Consider the following 17,729-nt stretch of genomic DNA (forward strand, 5'->3'; position numbering starts at 1 on the left):
ATCGGTCACATTTTGGCGTCTGTAATCAGGTTTTACAGTCAAAAACAAACGAGCATACAAAATTCTAGAGGCTTCCGGTGAGAGGCCGATGATGATGAACTTCACTCGGATGTCCCATCTCCCTGGGTGAAAAGAAAAACAACTGGTGTGAGCGATCATGGTCTTTCCCGGTCTGAACTGGTCAAAAATGGACATTGTTTTACGAATCATTAAAAAAAAAAACCGTTTCAATAATTGTGTGTGGATTGTATTATTGACATGCCAACTGATTTAGTAGATCCGGCTTGGGTCTTGATAGTGATATCAACCATCATCTTATCTATTTCATCTGTTCTTCTAATGTACAGCTTACAGACCCAAGATGATCGTCGTCTTTGTGAATCTTTTTCAGTTTTACAAGGCGCGATCCACCCAACTCTGGACCATGCCAGTCAATGAGGGTTCGTAGTGCTTGATGGAAACCTTTCCAGATGACCCATCCAAGGAGGTATTGGCCTGGACAAAGACCTTGCGAGGCTGCTTGTTCTTGAGAACAATGTCGCGAACCTTCTTACCCCAAAAGTCGGGGTCGACGGTTGTCATGTGGACGTAAAAGTCAGTACCAGTCTTGACATCAGCAGTCGACTTGTAGATGTGAAGCTTCTGGAGATACTTGGCAACGGCTGGCATACTGGTTAGCTTGTTGTTCACATATTCAGGGGCGAGTTCTTACCATCTCGGCCAGCCGTGAGAATCTTGGAGCGATCAAGCTTGATGGTCAAGTCAGAAAGGTCATCCTGCTTGTAGTCGAGCTTGCAGAAGTCGTCCTCGGCCTCGAGGAAGCACTTGAGAATAGAGAAGCGGGCCTGGCTGTGAGCCTGTCCCCATTTTTGGCTCTTGGGGTCCCACATCTCAAGTGAAGCAAGTCCAGCTCGGGCCATGGACAAATAGGAGGCGAACAAGACGTCGCCAGCCTCGCCGTTGATGTCTTCAGAGCCGTTGCCGAAGCCAAAGATCTTGAGGACAGGAAACTCGCAGCTCAGGTGCATGGCAACAAGTTCAGCACGGCACTCCTCGTATGAGGCAGCAATGCTGCCGAAAACTGAGCCCCATGTCTGACCAGGCTTGTACCAAGTTGTGATGGGCTTGTTGTCGACAGGGCTGACGGGAGGGTTCTCCTTGTCGAAGTTGAAGGTACCTGGTGATGTCTCCTGGAGAAGCTTACCACAGCCGTGACCTATTACGTATGAGTGACGATAGTTAAATGCGTGTTGGGGTCCATTACGTACCAGTAAGCTCGTGTAGACCGACCTGGACCTCGAATGAAGCATCGCGCTGCTTCTTGTAAACCTCAAGATCCTCATCACGGATGAAAGGAATCTTCTCATCGGGAGCCTTGGCGCTCAGAACGTTTCCAAGTGACACGTTCTTGAAACCCTCGGTCTGACGGATATCATCGTAGTTGGGGCTGTAGGTCATTAGCAATCAACGTTTCACCCTAATTCATGATGACAAAACCCACATGTTGATTCCAGCAGGAATTCCAGAACCTTTATCCAATGTTAGCATCATCAGACATGTAATGAGGCAGTGGCTGTTACTACTTACCAGCAAAGGTCATAACCTCGAGAGAAGTGAAGTCGGGAGACAAGAACTTGTCCTTCTCAAACTCAGTGCCCCAAGGCAAGAGGGGAATAAGCTTAGGTGCCTTTTCCACGAGCTCACCAAAGGCGCGAGTTCGCTCAAGGTTGACCATGGAGGCGAAACCTTCCCACTCTCCGCGGATACCAGCAGGGTCTCGGTACGTCTCGATGAAACCAATGTTGGACTCGATCATGGGACCCTTGTCCTTGATCCAGTATCTTTGGCTGTCCTTGAAATCCTCTAGAGAACCGGACTCGAAAGACTTGCTGTAAGCCTCGTGCATCTTCTTCTGGGTGTCATTCTCTGCGTTCTCGGCGGCGCCGTTGATGAATGCAGTGATGTTCTTCATCTCCTCTGCGTAGTCACCGTAGACTAGCTTGATAGTCTTGCCCTTGAGAGATCCGTCTTCCACAGTGAACTCGGTCTCTTTGCCAATATCACCTCCCTTGCTGGGGATTTCCTTGACAGCCGAGGCGATTAGAATCTCAAAGTTGCCATCAGAGGTCTTTCGAAGACGGTTGTTTTCGGGGAGAAGACCCTTGGACTCCATCCAGTCAGAGACAGCCTTGATGTCGTCCTTGGTGATGTGGGAGGACTCAGGGTAGTAAGTAGTCATGTGGCCATCATCTGGGTAGCCCAGGTGCATCATGGCAGGGTTGTCAGAGCTGAAGATACCACCCTTTGTAGCCTCATAAAACTTGTTGGCTTCGGGAGAAGTGGCAGCCAGGGCAGCAACAGTCTTCTCGGAGCAGCGGGGAATAAACTTGGAATCACCAAAGCTCTTGTAGTTTCCATTGTTGCCGAGGAACATGGCGGCATACTCGAGGAAGCGGGTGGCCTCTTCCTCCTCAACGCCAGCCTTCTTGGCCAGGGCGTTCCAGTCGCCATTTGCAGACTTGTGCAGCGACAGGATCAAGTCAAAGATGGGCTCAGACTCTGGGGAGATCTGTCGAAGGACAATTCTGGTGCCGGCGAAAGCAGCTCTATGATGATGTGTTAGCCGCACGACCCCTCTCTCATAAGCAAGCATGAGTTGCCCCTCATTTCAGGCTGGCCAAGCTCGACGACGACTTATACAATGCCGAGAAACAAAAACAAAACTTACTTGCTGATAAAGTGAGCATAACGTCTCTGCTTGTCGTTTAGAACCTCAAAGTGCTTCTCAATCTCGAGCCTGACCACCGACGGGGGCTTGTCGGCGAGGTAGTGGACCAGCTCGTTGGAGTTCATGGCGACGATGGAGGTGGAAAACCTATGAAGGCTCTGACGGTTGAAGGACGTTGTAGAGCGAGGAATTGACCGTCGTGTTAAGGGAGAGTGTCTCAAAGCTGCAGTTCTCAGAGAAGGCAATCTTTGAAGAACAAGAGACGGTGAGATTGAGTTGAGAGGAAGCATGCGTGGCTTCTGTTTGACGTTTTTGGGTCACGTCGGCCAATGGATCTTTGTTCTCTGGGGGTCAAACACAGCTTCCTAAACGTGTCAAGGCAGCAAACAAAAGGTGCAAAGCTTCTTTCCTATAGCGGCTAGTGAGCTGTGCACAAATGCCCATCATGACACCATGAGTGAGGGGTTCAAGAGATGTAAATTGGGGTTCCTATTTTCTGCTCGAATATCAGGAATAATAAGTCTCCATATGATATGTTGGCTATGGGCCTCAATTTGATGCATGCGCTGTTTTATAGTAATTTATGATCTCGTGTGTAATATTTGACTGCACTTCTCCAGTCACACATGGTGTCAAATAGGGAATGATAGACACATGGCATCTTTCGCCCGAGATGTTAACAAAATCATGATGGGGAATTGCTCAGTCATGTTAGATTATGTATTGATCCTGATCTATATTCTTGAAATTAAATCGATAATGTCGTTAGAATGATTTATTAACTAATGCCAAGCCCCGATTCTACTGCTGAAATGGAAAAGTGAACCTAATCAACAGAAGATAATATCGACATACGTCTTGTCTATTTACTGCAATACCTACTCACATTGATCACTCCGGAATCACTTAGCTTAGTAGTCTCCTACAATCCATAGTTCCCAACACCAGTCAAAAATATTGCAACAATCTCATCAGGAACTACCATTGCTTGCTCCACATCACTTGCAGACCAAATACCCTATAGAGAAACACGCAAATTACAAGTTGCTATACAGTATGAAAAAGGTTTACCACAAGCCAGCGCGTCTAATATTATCAACGAATACTTCTATCAAAGTTCATGCCGGTAACTAAATCAACCGACGTGAAATGTTATTCGTGAGTTGTTGATTGAAAGGAAGCGAGCCGAACCGACAAGCAAGCCGATTTACACACCCATAGGACACTACCCCAGGTCTATACTAGTTTAATAATGCAGCCATGTCACGTATCAAACTGTCGAGGCAATAAAGGCAACATAAAAAATATGCAGCTGCTTCAAAGCGGTGTGGCGTTGAAGGATCGTACATACATGGTGTCTGGCCAAGCCTTGGATTGGAAGCAAGCAGTATCGGTAGAGCAACCGGTGTCGCCAACCGAGCCAGCCCTTCGGAATCTAATCTAGCAACCCGACAGGGCGGGACGCCTGGGGGGAAAAGGTTGGGGTGACATGGATCGAGGTCCAAGACTCCAAGTCAAGTCAAAATCAAGTCCGTTTGTCCCGGGGAAAGCTTTTGGTTGCCCCGATTGCATGCCTAGTTTGTGTAGTGCGGTGTTTGTGTAATAACAAAACTGGCAATGTTTGATGGTTTATACAACGTTAAAAAAAAGAGGTTGCCTATGTGATAATTAATGTTGCGCAAACATCTGATGCGTGATCTTTGTTTGTGTAATATTCGTGATATAGCCCTATACAAGCAAGCAGTAACAGTATCTTCCCTTGAAGCAGATGTATCAGACCCGTCTCAGAACTCACATCTCCCTACAGTATGATACTCGTATATTGACTTCTTTCTTGTTTCGTATCGGAAATGAAGTCCTGTTGAATTTTATGTTGGTGCTCTGTGCTTAATAAAAGTTCAAAGTCCACATGACCTACCTCTCTGCCTGCCCCCACGCCTCCATGTACTCCACACTCCCTCTCTACACTAACACTGCACTTCTCTCCTGGTGGCTTTCTTCCGTAGTGCGTCGTGCCTTGACTAGACCCAGATCCAACTTTTGGATTTCTAGATTGGGCTTGCAAGATTGTACCTGGCTTGAACACACAATAGTAAATTTAAATGTATGTCCAGGTTACTGAGGACTTCAAAAACTAGTCAATACGCACTCCCTCGGCTTTACTCTTTTCTGTTGGTCCAAGTTCCTATTTGCAACAATTGCAGGAACATTCAACTGGGGCCCCCTTTACAAAGCGAGACGAGGATTGACGAGATATTGATTACATACAGAAAGTATCAGTGCATTGATAATTGTGACCTGGTCCTAGCGGATCATATATTTAGAATAGACCCATATTGGAACATTCGAAGGAGAAAAGTAGCAGTGTCTGTTATGCATGGGTCACGATGGTTGAGCATCATCGTAGGATAACTTTCTGTCAGTAGAATTTGACCAACGACTCAGTACTTCAGTCGGAGGATTCTGCATTATCAATCACCAAGCAGCCCAACGTTATCTTTAGTCCGATTCATCGACGTTGCAAGATAAGATCTAGGATTTGAGTGCAGGTAAAGTTGGGTAGTCTTTAGCCGTAAGCCCAGCCCAGTTCAGTCGGACCGGATAAGTGCTGATCAGTTTGTAGATATAGACTTTTACCGACTTGAGAGATTAATTATCCAAGATAAGTCTAATTCCTCTTTGAGAGAATTACAGATGCTGATCATTGATACTGGTTACAGAGTACATACTGCGCGCTGACGGTTCGACGGCTAGGAATTCCATCAAGTCTGCAAGTAATAGATCAAGCGGAAACTCCGCTCAAGGATGTATTCCTCCAAGAAAACATGATACCGTAGATCCGCCCCTGGGGATCAAGACTTGATGCATTGCTAGCATGGTTTTTAAGTGTGACGTGCATCGTCACGATGATCAGAATATGGAAGATTGAAAGGACGTGCGAGGAGGGAGGCAGCCTCGTGACCTCACCATTCCCATTCCAAAGGTACGTTGTACGAACGAACGGGAGAGTGACAGGGACAGGGTCTGGGGGCTAGGAACTGGGATGAATATGAGATGGAATTTGGGGTTCAGACTTTCTAGAGACCATCCATCATCGTGTTCCACAACAAGCGTCATGGGCCCTACTCCTCACCAATCTCTTGTCTTTTCCCCTGACAGTGAATCCACAAGAATTAGTCCACAGCCATGCTTTTGTATCTCAAGAGTCAAGATAATGGCAGTGTCCAGTTGCAGTAATACTACGAAACAGGAACGGAAATGTACAACTGCAGGTATCCCTACAATCAAGAAAAATGTCCGGGCATAAAACCAAGTCAACAAGGGGATACTCTTTAGCCTCGACCAATTAAAGCACCCTCAAAATACCGTCTTCGTCGCCCCCTTGTCCCTCAAGTACACTTACAGAGCTTGCCCAGCGGGTGACTGTCACCCCCCGGGCCCCATTTCACTACACCCAATGCCCCCACGCCACCCTATGGAACAAGAACCGACAGTGGAGGCTTCCCAAAGTTTCGTGCCTGTCCTCCACTGCCACGGTCACGGCCTTCTCCCCGGTTCTCCTTGAGCCTGAATTTGAACATCCATACCTACACACATCAGCCATCCATGACTTTTAGACTAGGTTGTACTCTGTAACTCCAAGGCTTATATAGATCCCCCCCATCTGTCCTGACCCCCCGTGGCTTTTTTGACAATCCCGCTTGCTTCACTGGTTTTTGGCTCTTTTCCCAACCTGTCTTACTCTTTGCTCGTAACGGTTAACGGAAATCACTCCTGTCCATCTGCTACTTATTCATAAACTGCTGCACAGCCTGTTACTACGTCATTTGGTTACTCAGTAGCCTGCCTTTATCACTGCTGCCACTGTACTCAGTATTCGATCATAGGCGTATTCTCTGGGGCTATTTATTCTACAAAAAAAAGGCGTCTATCCGTCCACTCAAATTCGGACCAACCCAACAACAATCACACCTACCACTCATACATAACTCACTCTTAACTCAACTCAACTACAAAACAAAAGTCGATTTAGATTTCTTGCAAAGATTATTCCAAAATGCTCACTTACAATTCCACGTCAACAATGCCCATCAAGGCTCCCACAAAACCAGTATCCATTGCCTTGTCACCCACAACTTCGTCACCAATGACGGCAGCAACTCCGTCTCTCAACTCGGCCGCCATCAACGGTCACAAGACCCAAGGACAACAACACATCTGGCTGGTTACGGGCCCTGCTGGTTGTGGAAAGACCACTGTCGCCGAGTATTTGGCCAAGTCATTGGGTATGCCCTATGTCGAGGGCGATGCTGTATGTACAATTTTCTTCCCAGTGTCGCATATCACTACTAACACGCTCTCCCCCCACTAGTTCCACCCTACCGCCAATATTGAAAAGATGGCAAATGGAATCCCTCTTACTGACGAGGATCGATGGGACTGGCTTACTGCCCTGCGAGAAGAGTCCATCAACCGCTTAAACGCTGGATCATGTGGTGTCGTCCTTACTTGTTCAGCACTCAAGCGCAAGTACCGCGACGTCATTCGTGTCGCTGGATACTACGATCGTCGCATCCAAATCCACTTTGTCTTTCTCGATGCCCCTGAAGAGCTTCTTCTCGCTCGCGTCACACAACGACAAAACCACTACATGGGCGCCAACATGGTACACAGCCAATTCGATATCCTGGAGCGTCCCTTGGCCGACGAAAAGGATGTTATCACCATCGACGTCAGCCGACCTATCGAGGTAGTCGAGCAAGAAGCCCTGAGCAATGTTTTAGAAACTATGGCCAAGTCTCAAGACAAGCTATAAAAAAAAGACATCATTCTGATATACATGACCCCTACCAACACTTACCGACACTCACCAGACACAACACCACACAACACATCCGCCACCATCCAATACTATGCAAAAATTATCATTGAGCAGGGAGTCACAGCGTTACAAGGCTATTTGCATTCTGGATTTAGGAGTTTAATATTTGTTCATACCTTGATCTTTACACGGCGTTACGAGTCTTTTCAGTTCCTACCTCACTTTCGGACAGCTCTCCGGTGCGGCGCAACAAAGACAAGCACAGGCAGGGGACAAGGATAAGCAACTCTAACTTAGTAGCAGTTGTCTAAACCTTGGTCTCGGTCTTGATTTTGGGTCATGCCCCATGGCTTGCCCCTCCCCCCGCAAATGTCAGAGTTGCAGTCGCTGGGTCCGGAGAGCGCGGGGTGAGGTGAGGCTGCTGATACAGATAGGCTAAAAGGGATGACGGCAAGGTATTCCCTTCTCATCCTTGGAATTTTTCATCTTTTTTTTTTGTTTGGTTACATACAGTACAAATGGGGAAAGGAACTTGGAAAGAGATAAGCGGTCAGATTTGAGGCTTATTCTTTTTTTCTTACCGAGGCACGACTTTCAGCTTTTATCATAGACTACCTATCTGCCACCTGCTACAAATGGCGGTAGAAATACAAATGTTTCAAGAGTTTCTTTGTTACTTAATTTGTGATATATGATCTCCTCTACTAGTAGTGACTCTAATACTGCCATAGACTCGCGATATATTGTCTAGTGTTGGCGCTGGCATCGGGCATTACTGGGATTATATTATCCGATGCATTCAATGTCCAGCTCATGCATCATGACAACTCAGCCAGCTGGCCTGACTACAGCTCAGCTCTTCCATCCATGAAAAATGACTCAGTCGGGCGTACAAATGATGCACCACCCGAATAGTTCCTCAAGGACAAGCATTTCAATTGGAAGTACAGAGCTGATGTGTTGTCATCATGCACGATAATACCCTTTCGGCACTTGTGATGTAGAGCATATCACGAGGTTGGATATACATGCATTGAAACCAAGTACCGTATGGTGTTGTACAACCACACATCCAACTTAGAAAATAAAAGTCTTACGCACATGTTGTGTGCATTGGAATTGTAATTCGTCCTGCAGTCTCGCAATGGTGATGAGGCTTCAGTGAGTAAAAGTGTCACTTGTAGAAACCAAGCATGCAACACAACGGCACAGCATATTCTCTTTCCATGTACAGATTCTCATTCTTTATCATGACTTGTAAATTTTATATCTAAATTATATACTTTAACACATTTCCAACTATTTAAGATGCATCACCATAAGATCCGGCTCCTCCACTATTTGTCTCACAACTTCAGCGGCTCGCGCCATAGTAGCACCGTCGATAACTCGGTGGTCAGCACTCCAGCTAAAGTTGGTAATCTGCTTCTTGATCACGTTGTCGTTCTCGTCAAACGCAGGCACTGTTCGCATACGTCCGATGCCCAGGATAGCCACTTCGCGCTCCACAATGACGGGACTAACATATGTACCACCGACATTTCCAATATTAGACACAGTGATGGTGCCGCCTTGGAAGTCAGCTGGCTTCAGTTTGCCCTGAGTGGCCAGTGCCTGAAGTCTTGACAGTTCTGCTGCAATCGTCAAGATGTTGAGGGATGCAACGTTCTTAATCACAGGCACCACGAGACCGCCTGCTGTGTCCATGGCGACACCAATGTTGTGTTGTGATCGGTGGACCAGGCAGGGCTTGCTAGTCTTGGGATCAACATCCACTCTGGCGTTGAGCATTGGGTATTTGTTCAGTGACAGCGAAACAGCCTTGATAATAAAAGGGAGATATGATAGCTTGCTTGGCTGCCCCTCGACAGAAGGACTCTTTGCAAGAACACGGTTCAGACGTTGTCGAAGTTCCACGAGACTTGAAAAGTCGACCTCGTCCGCGTAGAGGAAATGTGGAATGGTTAATGACCGTGTCATGGTCTTGAACATTTGGAGCTGTGTGCTGGATAGAGGCGCGACTGTTTCTGTTTGCACCGACGTATTCTGGGGCAGTGAAGGTGTAGGAGTTGGTGCTATTTGCTGAGCACTGCCCTTTGCATCTCTCTCCTTGACAAATCTGTAAATGTCCTCTTTCATAACTCTTCCATCTCTTCCTGTTCCATCAACATCGCAGATGTCGATTTTGAGCTCCTTGGAAAGATGTCGCACAGCGGGAGTAGCGATGCTTGCACATTTGCCCTTTTCCTTCGCTGGTGTCTCAACTGCTTGGGGAGTTTGTTGTTGTGTTTGTTCGGTCTTGGATGATGTAGGTGCTGATGGTGGAGGGGGAGGAACATCCGCCTTGTCACCTGGTTGGTCAATTATCGTTTCGACGTCTTCTGCCTTGGCTTCTCCCTCGATATCAATGTCGACAAAGGGCTTGCCGACCTTGGCCATCTCGCCTGCTTCGTAATGTAGTTTCTTGACCACGCCGGAGAAGCGACTTGTGATTTCCACAGACGCTTTATCGCTTTGGACTTCGCAGAGCGGGGAGAATTCCTCGACACGAGCGCCGGGTTCGACGAACCATTGAATGACTTCGCATTCGACGATGCCTGTCCTTGTGTCAGTCAGGTTCTCGGATGATTTGACTGGGAAGACTTACCTTCACCAATATCGGCCAAAACAACAGGCTTTATAGCCATTAACCTTCTAGACTCGCTGAACCATCTGGGAGAAGAGGCGTTCAATGAAGCACGAGGGCCCATTGCCATGTTGCTCATGGCTCTCGCAACGTGCCATTGCTTCTGTAACACACGGGATCCTCGCTGTAGAAACATGGTTCTGTAACTGACAATTGGGCCTGGAGAAGTGAAAGTAACGATCAAAGAAAATAACAAATATCAGCACCAAGTCATCCTCATAAGAAAGAGGAGATGGTAAATACCATGGCATTGATTAAGCCGAAAGCCTGGCTTCCATCGGCCCCGTCCGTGGATAACCGCCAATCCGGGGGAATGACGGCACTGGCAGGTACTAAGCCCGATCTGACCGCGTTCTCGGTTCTGTCACGAACCCCGAAAATCCACATTGCCGATACAGGCAATTGCCCTGTGCTCCACTGATCCCGTTCTGAACGTGGGGACCTGGGTCCGGACTTTGGCCTTTTTTTTTTGTTGGAGTCGATAATTTTCCAACGTCTGCCCGGTCTGATGTTGTAGAGAGAAGAGCGAAGAGCCGCCCCAAAAGTCTCTCCCACCCCCGCCAACCAGCCATGATGGCGTCACGACGACTCGAACTATCCCTCTCCGGCCTCGCCCGTCGACCTCTAACATGTTTATTCTGCGAATCTCGACGATCCTTCACCACCTCCGTTCTTCGGCTAGCGAGGACTGAAAAGCCAGGTGCTGGCGCATCGCTAGATCCTCAAGCAACTGTTGCCAAGCCAATCGAAGCCCCTCGAAGCTATGGAAAACGACAACAGGGCCACTTCGTACCCAAACCTCTCCCTCGACCGATTGGCATGCCTCTACCGCCCAAGGCTGGAGAGAATACAGGCATTGATAGTCGCTCATTGAAGCAACGTCGTGAGGACTTTGTCAACTACGATAAGCACTTACAACGGCGAAAGGAGCTGTAAGAGCAGCACTATCAACAATATATATCGCATATACTAATAATGCACGTCTACAGAACAGCAAAGATATCACGACCATATTTCCGAGACTGGGGTAACCTTCAATACCACGAGGGTAAATCCTTCATCGCCCCTCCACGCCTCTTTAAAGCAGAACTCTCCCTGTTCTTCCCCAACTTTTACGGCGAAACCCTCTTAAAGACGGACAGAAACCCGCGCGATACGACACCACTTCTCAGCGGCAAGGCTACAGTTATCAATTTCTTCAGCAGTCGCTGGGCTGAGCAGCAGGTCGGGACTTTTACTTCCAAGGAGGAAAACCCGGCGTTACATCAAGTGTTGGCACAGCACGCCGAAACCACGCAGCTTGTCAATATCAACTACGAGGATAATGCTGGAAAGGCCTGGCTGATTCGGTTCTTTATGGGATCTCTGCGAAAGCAATTCCCCGAAAAGGACTGGGACAAGTACTTCCTGGTACGACGTGGTGTCACTGACGACATTCGAGAGTCCATTGGCCTGCTCAACAGCAAGGTCGGATACGTCTTCCTCGTCGACAAGTACTGCCGTGTTCGGTGGGCAGGCAGTGGAACAGCCCATCCAGTCGAGACAGAGGGCCTTGCCAAGGGTCTCTCACGTTTAGTGGACGAGATGGATCACGAAGCTACCTTGCCGGCCACAGCAAAGGAGCAACACCCAGGTAAACAACATCTTGAGGTGCCAAAAATCTTGTAATTAGACGTCCTCCGGTAGAGGAGAGACGATTGTAACTTTAGACATGCTAGACATCATGAACCCACCATGGCCTAGGTATTGTACAATATCAAACACGCTGATACCCCCAAACACCTATAACATTACCTTTACGGAAGAAAAAAAACCAAGTCCCGCCCAGTTTAGTTTTACGAAAAGAGGAAGAAGACAATGAAGCAAAACGCAACGAAGCCGCCCATGATAATGCCATCCCTCCTCTTTTTGGCTGATATCCTTCCAATCAGCGTGTTAATCCCGGGCACTTGGCTTGCTGCATGTGTGATCCTCCTGTTGATGCTTGCCAACGTTTCGCGCTGCAGGTTGAAGTTGTCGTTAACAGCGTATGCCTGGCTAAGCACGTTGTCGGCCATGCTGTTACTGTTGTCTATGCGATTGCGCTCTTGCAACATATAGTCGGCCTCGGCAGCTTCGGGGTTGTTCTGACGGTACTGGTCAATATCCGAACGGACATTGGTCAAAAGGTTTGCGCGATTGCGGGCTTCTTGTAGATTTGAGCGTAGGCGGATCAGATCCTTCCTGTGACTGGCGAGTTTCTTTTGGAAAAGAGCGAGGTTGTTCTGTTTCATGGCAGATGAGGTGAGGGCGGCTTCGGAATCGAGAAGTCGGACGAGTTTGCTGATGACATCCTCGCGCTGAAGGGAGTTAGGAAATAACATGTTAACACAAACCATCGGTGCGCACCTTTTCCAACAACTCTTCTAGTTTCTTTTCCGTCTCACGCTCTTTTTCCGTAGGCTTGGGTGGGATATTAGGAGCTGCCGCGAACTGCGAATACGTATGGAACAAGTTGTCCGTCTAAGTTATGACTACGTCAGCTTGTGTTTCGGCGCATCATGTCGTTTGATGTACCTGTTTTTCTAGTTGTCGAGCTTGTTGGATAAGACTGGTCCAGCTACCAGTTCCCGACGGCGCAGACATTGTGCTTAGTGTATATGATGTTCTGGTAATTGCGTGGTGATGTGCTTGCGCAAGCTTGGACTAATCTACAATCTACCAGCTCATGATCAACTCCCTGACGACAGACTGACCAACCGGCCGACACCTGGTCCGATTGATGGCAGAATTCCACACCGCCTACAGTAGCGCCAAGACACAGTCACCTGCCTTGGCACGTGAGCTTCTGAACGACCCCGAATTCGAAATCGGAAGGAAAAACCTAGCAAGCCCACCTGCCAATCAAAAATTTCAAATTCCTCGCTCCTTCCCCACCTCAAGTTCTTGCAAGCCCTAATTTTCCAACGCACCTTCTCGGCAAACTTCTCTAAATCGATCTATCGCGACACGGACGGTGACAGGTCGAGGCTGATATTTTCCCAAAACACTCGTCGACACACTTCGCACACCACTTCGAAGCTATTCAAGATGGTGAGTACGAACATTCCACGCCCTTGTTGTTACGGCAGACGTCGACTGCGTATTGTCGACGTTTCGTGCGGCCAGAGAGTCCTTTCGAGCATTCATTCCAATTCCATCGACCAAGCGTACACATGATATACACAATCCACAATCCACGAGCGTCATCCCACAACTGAACTCGAGTCTCGGCCATGATTTCGATAGCACAATTCACGCAAGAGAACAATACGGGTTGGACAAATCGCTGACAGGTTGCAGTCGTCGGGCAAGGTCAAGGCTGGAGAGCTCTGGAATAAGTCCAAGGATGATTTGACAAAGCAGCTCGCTGAGCTCAAGACTGAGCTTGGTCAGCTCCGCATTCAGAAGGTCGCTTCTTCCGGCTCCAAACTGAACAGAATGTGAGCATTTTCCCATCTTTGCTGTGGTCTTGCTACAGAAGCAGGAGACCGCCAAAAAGTTGTGCCCCACTAACGCAATTTCGAATAGCCACGACATCCGCAAGTCGATCGCTCGTGTCCTGACCGTCATCAACGCCAAGCAAAGGGCCCAGCTCCGTCTGTTCTACAAGAACAAGAAGTACGCTCCCCTCGATCTCCGAGCCAAGCAGACCCGTGCTATCCGCCGCCGCCTATCACCCGATGAGAAGTCCCGCGTGCTCGAGAAGACCAAGAAGCGTACTGTCCACTTCCCTCAGCGCAAGTTCGCCATCAAGGTACGATGAACAAATGCTGTGGAAGGAAGGAATCTCAAGTTCCTTTCCCCTGGCAATATCCACGTATCAAGATCAACCGACTAACAATCCATCCAGGCTTAAGTTAAAAATGCTGGTAGTTCTTGGCGTGTGACGGACACTGGGTAGAAGGGAAACGGGGTATGGAGGGCGTCGCGTGCTTTTTCTTTGAAAAAACTTCGAAATCTGCATCGCATGGCTCAGGGAATCTCGGTCTGACTTGTACTTATTTCCCGGTTTGGGCCTCGATCTGGGACGGGATATGTCCACAATGGGCTGCCCGTAGGCAGTCTTAAAAAACAAAAATGAGGTCATGATCAACAAGTCCTTGTAAGATTGAGATACGCGAGAGCAGTGATCGTGATGTTTTGTATCCATATCTATTATTGCTTGCTATCGAGTTGTACAGCATTCCTGGATGCACTTTCCGAATGGAAAACTGCCCACAAGCTTTGGTGCCTTACGAACCTGTAATTGACAAGGCATAAACTCGCAATTGCCAGGGTCATGAGAGAGCTGAAAGTTTCTAACCCCTGTGAGACCCTTAATCTAATGTTCTTCTATCCATCCTTCAATTGAACGAGGAAACACGCCAAAAGACCCAGTTACCATACCAAAATTGTTTCTCACGGCTCGGTCTTTTTCGGTTGGTCTATTAGGGGGTGCCAGATCGGTTCAACCGGAGTCACCCCACCACAACCCCAACGGCATCCTTCCATCAACAGGCAAAAGCGATGTAAATGAAAATTGGCTGCACTATTCACGACAGTTTTCATCGTTTTCCATCCAAGGCAGCGCTCTGGATCCGGGCTCAATCATCGGTTTCGTCTCTTATTCACAGACTTCACTCTGAACTGATTCAACATGGATCTTCTCGGACTATCGATCACATCGGCCTTTTAAAAAAGACCCCGCAACGGCGACAGAGTTCAATCCGGTTTTCCACGGAATTGTATTCAGCTTTGAGCGGCCTAATGGCTGGACTCTCTGGCGTCGTTCATATGTGTCTCTGATTAGGGAGGATGACAACTCAGTACCTAACACGACACGTCCAACCAACTTCTATGCGGGTCTTCTCGAGATAGAGTTCGTCCATCCTCTAACGTTCAATACCCAACGACCAGGCTCTCCGACCAGATGGAACAGAACGACTGAACCCAATATGAGCCCTGAGTATGGCAAAGATGACTTTTTATGGATTGTCACACCATTACGGTCACACGGCGTCGACTCCCGACTCACATCAACCTGTTGAAATACGCCGTGATGGTTAGTGACTATGTTCGGGTCCAACAAGGACCACGATGTGTTCATTACGCTTCCTGTGTCATGATGACATCGGGTATCTATCTACCTTTATCTGGATCATACGCTCGTCTCATATGTTTCGTGCCGCTCATCCGGGGCAGCTTGTTCCCTGAACGCCGGTTTTCGTTGCAGAATCTTGACCCAAACTCAAGACAAACCCAAACACCAATGTCAATCTCGAAACGCCAAAAATGATTTTATCGCCGCGTGCGACTTGTATCCCTCGTTCGCCCATCTTCAATTCACCACGGCAAGACGATGTCAGGAGCTTTTGCTGCTCTTGCGGCTACCATCTGGAAGATGTGTTTGCAGATGCCGACGAAGTTGGTCCAAGCGATGGAAATCCTTTCCGCAATGCTCGCATACATGACTACCACGAACATTGTGCGTGCGACGATGTTTGGAAAGATTGGAGGATTCACCAAACCGCTTCCCACAAATTTCGCACATCAACGGCTTCTCGCCAGTGTGCGTGCGCATGTGCATAGCTTGGCAAAGGGTTAGCATGCTATACTGAGCTGAAAATCAACAAACTTACTGAGAGCACTCTGCTGCTTGAAGCGAGCTCCGCAGCCCTCATGCTCACACTTCCATGGTTTCTCGCCTGAATGGGTGCGCATGTGCTGCTCGAGCGATTGTTTTGCGGAAAGCATTATGCCACAGATATCGCACTTTACTGGCTTGTCTACGGGTGACGCTGTTAGTGCATGTTTCAAGACGAATTCGAGATTCCGGTCTAGGGGGTTGTAGCTTACACCCGGTGTGAGTCTGCATGTGTCGCTCTAGCTTGCTCTTCTGTGAGAATGGGCCAGGCCTTATACAACCGTACCACGTACAGCAGAAACCATACTCGCCCTTCTTCAAGTTCTTTACATGCTCGCTTTTGCAATGATCCTGAAGTTCCTTGTTGCCCCCAAATGTTTTGGAGCAGAGGATACCATCTTCACAGAGCCACTTGCAGGTGAAGTCAGTATCGTCATTCATGGACTGGTTGTCGGGCAGCTCGGTTTTGGGTGTGGGAGAGTGAGAAGACATGGAAAAAACTGCATTTTGATTCAAGCCCGAGCCGCCGTGGTCGCTGTTGAGGTTTGCATCATGATGATTCAAATCATCTGTGAAACTATGGCCGAGATCATGGGCAAAACCAAAGTTTTGCCCGATGGCCGAACCAATGTCAAAAGAAACGTCGCTGCTTGGCTCCTCCGGACTGAGGATGGCATTGACTATGGGCTCTGGCTCGGCTGAGGGTGTCGTGACAGATACAGAAGCTGGAGTAGTGGAAACCGTGGTCCCGACGCAATGCGAATCATTGCAAGGAATGGCAGCCTCCTGGCACGAAGAATCTAGGCATGGCTCGAGAGCAGCGCATGTTGGCTCAAAACAACATGCGGCATGAGAGAAGTCGATCTCGGCGCAGGAGGTATCGAAGCAACAGTCTGGGTCATCTCCGTCGCCGCATTGACTCCAGCACTTGTTATCGCCACATGCAGAAGTGCAATCAGCAGAGGCAGCTTCGTTACAGCCAGTGTGCGTTGGCCACGACATTTGCATACAGTTAGCAATGGTGGCTTGGCTCATCATGTTGGCCCAAGAAGGAGCAACAGCTTGTGGCCAGCGACCATAGGGGCTTGAATGTGTGAATACACCGCCGTGTTGTTGAAGGTCGCCGCCAAACGATGGGTGGTGACCATTCAAAAAAGGCATTTGGAAGTTGTGGTGCAAGTTCTCGTTAACAGTCTGAAGGGCCGCCGTGGGTTCGATATGATGTTGTAGGTTTTGGCCATGGAGGAAATGGGGCGAGTGCTGGTGAATATTGGACGTCTGGTGATAGTCCATCTGGTGTTGGTGCTGATTCTGCTGATGCTGGTGGTGTTGAAACTGCTCAGACTGTCTCTTCCGCTTTTGCCTATGTGCCGAAGCTCTAGTTGCGGCAGCAGACATCTTTACAGGAGAGGCAGAGATGCTTGATTGTGAACGAGTCTTTGCTCTCGAAGGACGAGGGTTGTTTGCCTGTTCATTTCTATGGGAGGCTTTATCGGTGCCGGCTTTTAGATCGAGACCAATCTCGAGAACGTTCTTGGCAGCAGAAGTTTTGCCATAGTGATCGAAACATCGCTGATCGAGACAAGCGTTCTCGGTGTTGTTGCAGGTTCCAAGGGAATCGAGCCCATGTGTCAGGCAGGTATCGTGGCCAAGCATAGAATCGAAGCCATAGTCGACTTTTTCGGGGTCGAAAGAAGTTGGCTGGAGGTAATGGGCAGCAAAGGCTGTCGAGTGCGAGTGGTCCATGGTTTCATGGGCTGCTAGAAATCACAAGACAAGAGCAATCGCTCGTTCCGATGAAGAGGATCACTTTTGTTGTTTCTTGACGCACGCACAGATAAAGGCTTCT

The 17,729-nt window shown here is 48.4% G+C and overlaps 7 protein-coding genes across 7 annotated transcripts; 3 read left to right on the forward strand and 4 right to left on the reverse strand.

Annotated features, from left to right (window-relative positions):
* Positions 1 to 393: 393 nt before the first annotated feature.
* On the reverse strand, positions 394 to 2,853 carry FPSE_08592 (uncharacterized protein; the record flags this gene model as incomplete). The annotated part of the gene is made up of 6 exons (XM_009261710.1): positions 394 to 662; positions 713 to 1,216; positions 1,269 to 1,447; positions 1,502 to 1,529; positions 1,588 to 2,606; positions 2,729 to 2,853. 6 exons carry the CDS (start codon positions 2,851 to 2,853, stop codon positions 394 to 396), a joined length of 2,124 nt encoding a protein of 707 aa, XP_009259985.1.
* Positions 2,854 to 6,785: 3,932 nt separating this feature from the next.
* FPSE_08591 (uncharacterized protein) lies at positions 6,786 to 7,544 on the forward strand (the record flags this gene model as incomplete). Its single annotated transcript, XM_009261709.1, has 2 exons — positions 6,786 to 7,040; positions 7,101 to 7,544. The coding sequence occupies 2 exons, from the start codon at positions 6,786 to 6,788 to the stop codon at positions 7,542 to 7,544; spliced, it is 699 nt and encodes a 232-aa protein (XP_009259984.1).
* Positions 7,545 to 8,849: 1,305 nt separating this feature from the next.
* Positions 8,850 to 10,306, reverse strand: FPSE_08590 (uncharacterized protein; the record flags this gene model as incomplete). Its single annotated transcript, XM_009261708.1, has 2 exons — positions 8,850 to 10,147; positions 10,198 to 10,306. 2 exons carry the CDS (start codon positions 10,304 to 10,306, stop codon positions 8,850 to 8,852), a joined length of 1,407 nt encoding a protein of 468 aa, XP_009259983.1.
* Positions 10,307 to 10,809: 503 nt separating this feature from the next.
* FPSE_08589 (uncharacterized protein) lies at positions 10,810 to 11,904 on the forward strand (the record flags this gene model as incomplete). Its single annotated transcript, XM_009261707.1, has 2 exons — positions 10,810 to 11,168; positions 11,226 to 11,904. The coding sequence occupies 2 exons, from the start codon at positions 10,810 to 10,812 to the stop codon at positions 11,902 to 11,904; spliced, it is 1,038 nt and encodes a 345-aa protein (XP_009259982.1).
* Positions 11,905 to 12,071: 167 nt separating this feature from the next.
* Positions 12,072 to 12,861, reverse strand: FPSE_08588 (uncharacterized protein; the record flags this gene model as incomplete). Its single annotated transcript, XM_009261706.1, has 3 exons — positions 12,072 to 12,575; positions 12,625 to 12,738; positions 12,793 to 12,861. 3 exons carry the CDS (start codon positions 12,859 to 12,861, stop codon positions 12,072 to 12,074), a joined length of 687 nt encoding a protein of 228 aa, XP_009259981.1.
* Positions 12,862 to 13,305: 444 nt separating this feature from the next.
* Positions 13,306 to 14,020, forward strand: FPSE_08587 (uncharacterized protein; the record flags this gene model as incomplete). The annotated part of the gene is made up of 3 exons (XM_009261705.1): positions 13,306 to 13,386; positions 13,558 to 13,697; positions 13,786 to 14,020. 3 exons carry the CDS (start codon positions 13,306 to 13,308, stop codon positions 14,018 to 14,020), a joined length of 456 nt encoding a protein of 151 aa, XP_009259980.1.
* Positions 14,021 to 15,598: 1,578 nt separating this feature from the next.
* FPSE_08586 (uncharacterized protein) lies at positions 15,599 to 17,626 on the reverse strand (the record flags this gene model as incomplete). Its single annotated transcript, XM_009261704.1, has 3 exons — positions 15,599 to 15,825; positions 15,876 to 16,022; positions 16,093 to 17,626. 3 exons carry the CDS (start codon positions 17,624 to 17,626, stop codon positions 15,599 to 15,601), a joined length of 1,908 nt encoding a protein of 635 aa, XP_009259979.1.
* Positions 17,627 to 17,729: the final 103 nt, after the last annotated feature.

Source organism: Fusarium pseudograminearum, chromosome 1, assembly GCF_000303195.2.
Source record: "Fusarium pseudograminearum CS3096 chromosome 1, whole genome shotgun sequence".
In the NCBI taxonomy this organism is placed as follows: domain Eukaryota; kingdom Fungi; phylum Ascomycota; class Sordariomycetes; order Hypocreales; family Nectriaceae; genus Fusarium; species Fusarium pseudograminearum.